General features: G+C 43.0%; 1 protein-coding gene across 2 annotated transcripts in view; it reads left to right on the forward strand.

Moving 5' to 3' along the window:
• LOC112105526 (transmembrane protein 254) overlaps positions 1–9,919 on the forward strand; it is a 13,607-nt gene extending 3,688 nt beyond the window's left edge. The window contains exons 3-4 of one of the 2 annotated variants that reach the window (XM_024198363.3): positions 4,236–4,295; positions 9,542–9,919. In XM_024198363.3, the coding sequence (XP_024054131.1) occupies positions 4,236–4,295; positions 9,542–9,662 (181 nt within the window). In that variant the 3' untranslated portion in view covers positions 9,663–9,919. The remainder of the gene's footprint in view (positions 1–4,235; positions 4,296–9,541) is intronic. The other variant, XM_024198364.3, reaches the window with a different exon arrangement.
• The last annotated feature ends 265 nt before the right edge of the window (positions 9,920–10,184 follow it).

Here is a 10,184-nt window from a genome sequence, read left to right on the forward strand (position 1 = left end):
GGGATAAAGCGATCATCCCAGAGAATTGGATGGGGGGGGGGTTAGTTTGTTTTCTGCTGCTGAAGGTTAACAGGAAAACCGCAGCAGTCAAAGGGCTTTGCTTGGTATGTGGGAAAGGAGGGCGCAGAAGCCGAAAGACAATGGCTTACCATGGCCGCCTGCAAGCCGAATTCTGTTGCCCAGACCTGCGTCTGTGATCTCTAACACCAAAGCCACAGGCACTCAATATTAAGATGGAAAATGTGACCTTGTACTAAAATCACATGTGCTATGTAGTGTGAATAGTGTTGTTCACCGTGAAAGAGTATAAGCATTGTTCTGTAAAATGTATCTTTTTAAAAACTTCTCTCCTTTTTTCCATCCCTCCAGCAGCTGCAAGTTTTTCAAGCCTCCCTCCTCCATCCCAAAGGCTATCTCAGATAAGGCGGAGGAGAAAGAGAACACGAGACGAGATGTTCTCGGAAATAATGGAATGCACCCACAATGAAAGAGCTCATTTGAATGAGGGGAAGGACACGGTATCTAAGTACAGGAAAGATGCCAGTGAACGGGAGGTCATCAGGGACGCTCAAGATGAGAGGTGGCAGGCTGGGGCTGCTGCGTGATCAAACGGACATGCTCCGGCGTCTGGTGGAGCTTCAGGAACGGCAGCAGGATAACAGAGTGCCGCTGCAGCTGCTGTCTAACCTCCCTCCCCCCTCACCGTGTTCCATAGCCTCCTCACCCAGATGTGTAAGAACGCGGGGGGGGGGGGGGGGGGAGGGAGAGGCTCCGTGCACCCTCCCACTCCACCCTCGTGGACAGCCCAACCAAAAGGCTGTCATTATATTGAATTTTTTCAGTGGCCTTTTACTTCCCTCCTGTCCTCCTCCGGGTTACTTGTCGGTTCTCTCCCTACGTTTATAATCAATTAATAAAGAATACATGATTTTTAAACAATAGTGACTTTTTCCTTTAAAAGCAAGCTGTGATTTAAGGGGGGAGGGTGGTTTGCTTACAGGGAATGAGTCAATCAAGGGGGTGGGTTTTCAACAAACAGAACTTTCACACCGTAGCCTGGCCAATTATGAAACTGGTTTTCAAAGCTTCTCTGATGCGCAGCGCTTCCTGGTGTGATCTTCTAATTGCCCTGGTGTCTGGCTGTGCATAATCAGCAGCCAGGCGATTTGCCTCAGCCTCCCACCCCGCCATAAAGGTCTCCCCCTTACTCTCACAGAGATTGTGGAGCACACAGCAAGCAGCAATAACAATGGGAATATTGGGTTGGCGGAAGTCTGACCGAGTCAGTAACGAGCGCCAGCGACCTTTTAAACGGCCAAATGCATATTCTACCACCATTCTGCACTTGCTCAGCCTGTAGTTGAACAGCTCCTGACTCCTGTCCAGGCTGCCTGTGTATGGCTTCATGAGCCATGGCATTTAGGGGTAGGCTGGTTCCCCAAGGATAACTATAGGCATTTCAACATCCCCAACGGTTATTTTCTGGTCCGGGAAGTAAGTCCCTTGCTGCAGCTGTTTAAACAGAGTAGTGTTCCTGAAGACGCGAGCATCATGAACCCTTCCCGGCCAGCCCACGTTGATGTTGGTGAAACGTCCCTTGTGATCCACAAGTGCTTGCAGCACCATTGAAAAGTACCTCTTGTGGTTTATGTACTGGGTACCCTGGTGCTCCGGTGCCAAGATAGGGATATGGGTTCCATCTATCGCCCCACCACAGTTAGGGAATCCCATTGCAGCAAAGTCATCCACTATGACCTGCACATTTCCCAGAGTCACTACCTTTCGTAGCAGCAGCTCAGTGATTGCTTTGGCTACTTGCATCACAGCAGCCCCCACAGTAGATTTGCCCACTCCAAATTGATTCCCGACTGACCGGTAGCTGTCTGGCGTTGCAAGCTTCCACAGGGCTATCGCCACTCGTTTCTCAACTGTGAGGGCTGCTCTGATCTTGGTATTCTGGCGCTTCAGGGCAGGGGAAAGCAAGTCACAAAGTTCCATGAAAGTGCCCTTACGCATGCGAAAGTTTCGCAGCCACTGGGAATCGTCCCACACCTGCAACACTATGCGGTCCCACCAGTCTGTGCTTGTTTCCCGGGCCCAGAATCGGCGTTCCACGGCTATAACCTGCCCCATTAACAGCATGATCTCCAAAGCCCCCGGGGCCCGTGGTTTGATAGAATTCCATGTCCATATCACTCTCGCCGCCGCGCTGCTGTAGCCTACTCCTCGCCGCCTGGTTTTGCAGGTTCTGGTTCAGCATAAACTGCATGATAACGCGCGAGGTGTTTACAATGTTCATGACTGCTGTCTTGAGCTGAGCGGGCTCCATGCTTGCCGTGGTATGGCGGCTGCACTGTTCACCCAGGAAAAAGGCGCGAAACGGTTGTCTGCCATTGCTTCCCTGGAGAGGGGGGAGGATGTATCCAGAACCACCCGCGACAATGTTTTTGGCCCCATCAGGCATTGGGATCTCAACCCAGAATTCCAATGGGCGGAGGAGACTGCAGGAGCTATGGGATAGTTACCCACAGTGCAACGCTCTGGAAATCGACGCTAGCCCTGCTACATGGACGCACACCGCCGAATTAATGTGCTTAGTATGGCCGCATACATTCGACTTTATACAATCTGTTTCCAAAATTCAAATTATATAAATTCAGATTAATCCTGTAGTGTAGACATACCCTGCGTCTCAGTTTACACTGAAGGACCTCTGTTAAAGGTGTTACAATTTATAGTGTAGAGTGGACCAAGGGTTTTTTTTGGGTTACGTAACTTATTGCTTTATGCCATTTAAGCCTGTCTATATATGGAGTTTTTCAGAAAGAGCTTTTTTAATCAGGCTGTTCCTGAGTAACTATGTGTAGACACATTTTTATTCCAGAGTAAGTGTCCACACGTGGAGTTATTCAGGAGAACTAGATAGAAAGAGCTCTTTCTGAGGAACTATATTTAGATAAGCCTTTATTGCAGCCAGCTCTCATGACTTATGTGTAAAGAGGACCTTAGACTGTTTAGGACATTCCAGCTTCACTTTTTGTTCCTTTCACCATGCACTGAATCAGGACTCAATCTCATTGTGATTTCCAATCACCAGAGGAACTTGGAACACTTAGGCTAGGTCTACACTACAGCGGGGTTCCAACCTAAGATACGCAACTTCAGCTACGTGAATACCGTAGCTGAAGTTGCGTATTTTAGGTCGGCTTACCTGGCGGTGAGGACGGGGGAAAGCCGACCGCTGCCACCGACTCCGCTGCCGCCTCTTGTCGAGGTGGATTTCCGGAGTCGACGGCAGAGCGATCAGGGATCGATTTTACCGCGTCTTCACGAGACGCGGTAAGTCGATCCCCGATAAACCGATTGCTACCCGCCGGATCGGCGGGTAGTGAAGACGTAGCCTTAGTATCTAGATAAAAGTTACTCAGTGTGCCTTGGTGTGTTGCTTCAGATGCAAGATTGGTATCCACAGCTCCTAACTGGAACAAGGCTATACATTAAAATTGGTGGTGGACAAATACTGCAAGTTCAGAAGAGCATGTATCTGGGCACCAATATACAACAGAAGGGCAATTTACAAGTGCATATTAATATAGATCAAAGTGATTTCAGAGACCTGTTTTTAGAAGGGCTTTGTTAAAAGCTTCAAATTGCCCCATCATTACTCCACTTTGAAGACTGACCGCTTTTGACTCGTTTGAAAAGCTAGTCTTTTCTTAAATGCCAAATTAGGCATGTATTTGATCTCTTTATACCATCTGTTTATAAACTAAAGCTAACAAAACTTCTAGTAACTATAAATCCAATGAAAAGCTGACCATTTGACTTCTCTGGTACTTAGATTGCACCTCTAATAAGTACAAGGCTAAATTCTGTAGTGAGGCAAGCTTGTATTGACTTCACTGAAAGTTGAGCCAGATACTGTACTACAGGATTTGGCCCAATATCTGCTATTTTACAAACATACCATGACAAGTTTTGGATGAATACCAGGTGCTTTAGGTGATGCAATGTACCTGAACTTCATAGCTTGTTCCAGTCAGAGTACAGTTAAGAGAGACGCTGCCTTTCTTTCAAATATGCCCTTAGACTCAAAATTTCTCTGTCTTCTAGAAAAAGCAGAAAGCTAACTTGTCGGTTTCTTAAATATCGTCTTTCCATCTTTTGCATTATGGTCACAGTGTGGTCCTAATTTTCAGCAACATTAAAACTAGTGTGTGTGCTTATCTTACCAGGTTTTGGCTTGCCTGGGCAATTCATATAGCTGAAGCATTGTACAGTATCAAGTTATGCAAGTAAGTTGTGTGGGGTTGTTGTTTTTTTAAATTCTCCTCTCTTAGATTTTATGGACAAGATTTAAAAAAAAAAGCCTAAAAAGGTAAATATGGGTTTAGGAACCTAACTTCAGGCACTGTTACTGAGGGAATTTGGGAGGAAGAGTTCATCCTCCCATGTGGTGCTCTGATATTTCAATTAGCCATTTAAAAAAAAAATTGAATTCTGCCAAGTCTATCAGTTTAAACATTTTTTCTATTAGATTTAAACTTTTACAACTGAGTAAATCTGTGAGTTTTAAACATTTTTATTATTTCTATCAAATTAAGTTTTCAGTTGTGGGAAATTGAAAAGTATCAATTTTTTAATGAGAGGCATTGAGATTCAAAAAGTTAAAGCCTTATAACCCTTAACACTAGTTGTCAAAATATATAAAGTAAATAAATATCCTTAAACTGAGTTCTCAAGCAGCATTTTTCTTATCTGCAAATTTCAGTTATTAATTAAAAGTATTTTTATTGGTCTGTGTGTTTGAAATTGATGTTTACTGACATTTACCGATTAATCTTTCCAAATCTAACTATAGTGCAGAGTGCCATAGAAGAGAGTCATATCAGTAGGTGGAATAAAAACAATTATGGTACTTTTTTGGGGGGGAGGAGGGGAGAGGAGTGGGGAAGAGGGTGGTCAAGGGAGCCCTTGACACCTGTCCCTGCCTCTCCCCCCCTTTCCATCATTTATACTCTTTCCCTTATGAGAGAGGAGAATCTGGATGAAAACAGAGTCAAAGATGGCCTGTCTCTCAGGCAGTCTGTCTTTCTGGATTCAGCTCTATGAGCTTGGTCTATCAGAGTCTATTACCGCCTTAGTGGGGCCTACCTTCTGCCCCTCTAGGGATTTACTGCTTTGCTGCCAGTCAGGTCAGTTGAAAAGGCAATGGTCACAAACTGCACTATCTGTTGGCAGTAGTCTCTGAAGTGGAATAGCCTTCTTCCTGTTCACTGTCCCTTTCCTTTTTAAGCTTCTTCCATTCCAGGAAGAACAAGCCTTGCAGGTTTGCTTCATTAGTGCTAAACAGGCCCAAAAGAGCTGGTTGATCACCCCTACACCAGAGTGAGGGCACGTCCCTTCACATACCTTCAAATATTAAGACCAAATGAGGGGCTTTTCTTTAAGCAGATCTCAAAGATAAACAGGATTATTGGCCTAGTGTATGGGAGAGAAGCTGTAGATTTCAAATCTTGATTTTAGTAAGGCTTCTTGATACAGTCTCACACACCAGCCTCATAAGCACATAGGGAAATGTGGTCAGGATGAAATTACTTTAAGATGGGTGCACAGCTGTCAAAAATACCATGCTTAAAAACTAATCAATGGTTTGCTGTCAGACTGGGAGGGTGTATCTAGTGGTATTCTGCAGGGATCTGTCCTGGGTTAAATACTATTCAGTAATGACTTGGACAATGGAGTGAAGAGTATGCTTATAAAATTTGCAGATAACACCTGGATTCAAAGGACCTTGACAAATTGGAGAATTGGTCTGAATTCAACAAGATAAAATTAACTAAAGACAACCACACTTAGGACGGGGTTTGGGGACAGGGGAAAAAAAAACAAAACCCAACCTCAAATGTACAGCTACAAAATGGGGAATAACTTGCTGGCTGGCAGTACTGCTGAAAAAGGACCTGGGGCTTACAGGGTATCACAAACTGAACAAGTCAACAATGTAATGCAGTTGCAAAAAAAGTTAGTACTCTGGGATGTTTTAACAGAACTGTTGTATGCAAGACAAGGTTAGTAATTGTTCCACTCTCCTCAGCACTGGTGAAGCCTCAGCTGGACTACTGTGTCCAATTCTGAGTGCCACACTTGAAAGATGTGGACAAATTGGAGAGAATCCATAGGAGAGCAACAAAGATGATAAGAGATTTAGAGACTCTGACCTATGAGGAAAGGTTAAAAAAACTGTCCATGTTTAATCTAGAGCAGTGGTTCTCAAACTTGTTCCGCCGCTTGTGCAGGGAAAGCCCCTGGCAGTCCGGGCCGGTTTGTTTACCGATCGCGGCTCCCAGACTGCCAAGCGGCGGAACAAGTTTGGGAACCACTGCTCTAGAGGAAAGAAGACTGAGGAGAGAGACCGGATAGTCAAATCTTATAAAAAGAAGACTGTAATCAATTATTCTTCTTGTCAACTGAACGTAGAACAAGCAGTAATGGGCTTAATCTGCAACAAGGGAGACTTGGGTTAGATATTAGGAAATACTTTCTAACCATAAGAATAGTTAAGATCCGGAATAGGCTTTCAAGGCAGGTTGTGGAATCCCCATCATAGAAGATTTTTAAAAACAGGTTGACCAGACACCTGTCAGGGATGGTCTAGGTTTACTTGGTCCTGCCTCCGCACAGGGGGCAGGACTTGAGGACCTTCCAGCCCTACATTTCTGTGATTCTATAAAATAACTTCTCAGCATCTTTGTAATCAATAGAGCTGATACATCTTGTGAAAAATGCGAGTGTGGGGCTAGGCAGGACTGGGCTGCCACCTAGTGGGTTTTTGTGAAATAGAAAATGTGTATAAAGGAATTCTGGAATATAAGGATTCTGTTTGCATCAGTCAGTGTCCAGAAGTTGAGCCCTACTCAAACAAAGATGTATATGGCTCAGGAGTAAAAGATTGTGAAGGCTCTACAGTCAGAGTAATTGTTCTTATGTTTACTCTAAACCCCATGTTGATCAGCAGTTCTTTTGAAACTTAATACTTTCAACTGATTAAAAAAAAAAAGAAAGAAAAGAAATTATGTAGCTCTTCTGCCAACTCAAAGTTGCAGCCTTGCTTACATCTTGGTTCATGCGTACTGGGAAAGGGAAGACAGTCTCATGCAGTGTTCTAGAAACCTACACATGCTCTTCTTCCACTTGTCACAGGCTATCTGGCACTCCTTATTCAGACAAACAAAACTTCAAAGTAAATAGTGCTTTTGTTTTGTCCATGTAACGATTGCTTAATATGGCCCTCAGATTATTTGTATTTGGAAAAAAAAAGTTGGCCTCAGTTGATTTAATTAAAAGGGAGTATGAAGTGATGCCTATTTGTAGTTATATAACTTCCCAGTTTTAAAAGGAGAAAGGGCAGACTTCTCTCTGTTAAAAATACCTACGATTGTGCACAAATTTACAAGAGCATATGCCTGATGTCAGACATAGTAGGTATGACAACCCCTTTCTAGGTTTTGCACCCTACAGAAAGCACTTAAGTTTATACAGCATTATTAAAATGTGAAGTACTATGAAGAGGCAGAAATAAAGACTGCTTACTTAACACCTTGTTTCTGATAATCCTCTGTCCAGGCAGCTGCTGTTAATATAATTCCAATGATACTAACATCCACTTTCCAGTAGTACTTGTAGACATTACTAAGGAGACAGGAAATGAAATTGAACAGTTAAATCTCATTGAGGGTAGAAAGTATTTGTTTGCCTAGATTATATATACACACACTTTTTGCAAGAGCGTAATCTTGCATAAGCAAGTTGCAGTATTTGAAAAACTGTCAATGAATGCAGAAAAAAAAACCTCAGGAACACTAAAACCCTGTTTAGACTACAAGAGTATAGAGCTAATGTGTTTTAAACACTGCCTTTCTTTACAGTAGGTACTAAAAACATGTTCACATGTATTAGCTGATACATTTGCTATCTACTCATCTTCCTCATGTAGACAGGGCCCAACAGTATAAACAGGGTTAGGATATTTTAGTTGAAATTGGTAGAGGGAGCACCAAGTAAGTTGAGACAGTGTGTATAGTTAAAGCTTCCTGTCTTACACATGTTCAATCAGACCTGGAGTCTAGCCCATCAGCTATTTTTATACCTCCAATAATGAGCTTTTCACTTAGTTCCTGACCAGTTTGTCAGGAGCTTTTGTGGCATTATCTGTTTACCTTTTCCCCAATATAAAGGAAGGGCAGGAAAAAGTTAGAGCTTTACATTTTTGGGGATTGTTTTTTAATTAATCTAAATGCACTCCCAGTCTTAGTCTACAGTGACTTAAAGCATATGCTAGATCTCTTGATACTATTAGCCATATGCTGTTGGAAATGGCTGCAGCACGGGAAGAAGCCATTATTCTGATGGTTTCACCAGTGAAAGTTGTGATTTCCAAAGCAATAGCACCTGACGAGGGAAGGAGAGGGTTGGAGGCTTGTCTCTAACTAGCAGGTGTGCTGCCATCAGTAGCATCTTTTTCCCTCCTTTCTGCACTATGGAGAAATGCCAAAATAGTTAGCCAACCCTGCACCTGTTGAGGTCACAGATCTTTTAATGAACATTCAAGAGGTTAAGTTAAATTAGTGTTAAATGTGCCTCATATGTTCATTTTGTTTGAATTTACCTTGGAAATGTATAGTCAGTACAAAAGTTGCAAACTGTATTAATTCAAAGACAGTTGAGAAAACTACTCAAGTGTAATCTCAATGGATCTGGGTTAGTATTGCTCCCACCACACTGTGATGTACTGTTCTTGGGACTGCTAACCATCACTGTGCAGCCCATTTCTGGGCTGACAAAGTAGTCTGAAATCATTACATAAAGCACTGAAGGCCATTAGTCTGTTTAGTGACTAGTGTTTCCACAGAATCAACTTTCCACATGCAAATCAGCTGTTCCATATGAAAAAAGTTTCACTGTTTAAGAAACATGATCCCTGTTATTGCTGCTAAGTCTCATCTGTTCACATTTTTAACTTATCACTGCCCCTGAAATTCCTGCTTCATAAGATAGCAAAAAAGGAAGTCTGTGTGTAACTAACTTGCTGTCTATTCTCCAGGCTGCCACTGTAACTGAAAAGCTCTTACCATAATGAAAATACATTAATAAACTATCATGTAGGGATTTGCTTAGCATACTGTACTTGACTTCATGATTACTTTATACTAGTAATGCCAAATGTCTCATCCCCATGCTTATTTTGCACTTCAGTATGTATAGACTGTACATAATGTTAACATTGACAGCATCAATAACTTGAGTTAATATGTCAAAAACATGTCTAGTGATCGTGGTTAATAAGTCTTCATTAGTGGTACAGACTGCGTTAAATGGAGTGTAAAAGTTGAGCCTCATTACTAAACATTCCTCACATCAAGGTGCTTTGAGCTGTAAACATCAATCAATATGATCAGTGGTGTGTTAGATCCATTTCACAGTTCACTTTTATGGAGAGTGTATAGTATGTTAAATAAAAACTAACTTTGTTTTACTGCAGGACCAAAGGCATCACTGACAGCTCTGTTCAACGTCGATGGTTCATCCAAACCTTCCTCTTTGGTATAGCTTCTCTCTCCCACCTGCTAGCCTACAAGCCTCCGCCTAAGAAGCAGAGATAAAGGATTGGGAAAGAGGCAAATAAGGCTAATATATTTCAACCTTGTTCTCACAAAGTGGATCCACCCTATGTGTTTCTGTTGCTGTGAATGATCTAAAAGGCATTTCCTGTTATGTGAGCCAGTGCACTCGTGCCAAGGCAATTTTGTGGTATCATTGTTATTATTAAATGCCTGGTTTGAGATATGGGCTCACTTGATAGCTCAAGAAATTAGTATGGGAACATGGAGCATCTCACTTTGTGCTTGCAAAATTCAGTCCAGATATCACTGCCCTCAGTTGGTTGTTTAATGGCCTATATCTAAGGCTACGATTTTGTCACGGAGGTTGCAGAAGTCACAGTGGCAGGGGGCCAAAGGTGACTCGGAGGGACACAAAGTGGGCGCCAGCTAAAGGGGATGTGTCCTCCCCACGTGACTCCTCGCCACCCCTAGCCTGGGGTCTCTGCGCTCTCCCCATCCCACATTACCTCAGGGGGTGGGCTCTGTCCTCCCGCTGTACCAGCTCCCCCTGGCATGTTCGGC

Source organism: Terrapene carolina, unplaced genomic scaffold (assembly GCF_002925995.2).
Source record: "Terrapene carolina triunguis isolate 2854851 unplaced genomic scaffold, T_m_triunguis-2.0 Scaffold147, whole genome shotgun sequence".
In the NCBI taxonomy this organism is placed as follows: domain Eukaryota; kingdom Metazoa; phylum Chordata; order Testudines; family Emydidae; genus Terrapene; species Terrapene triunguis.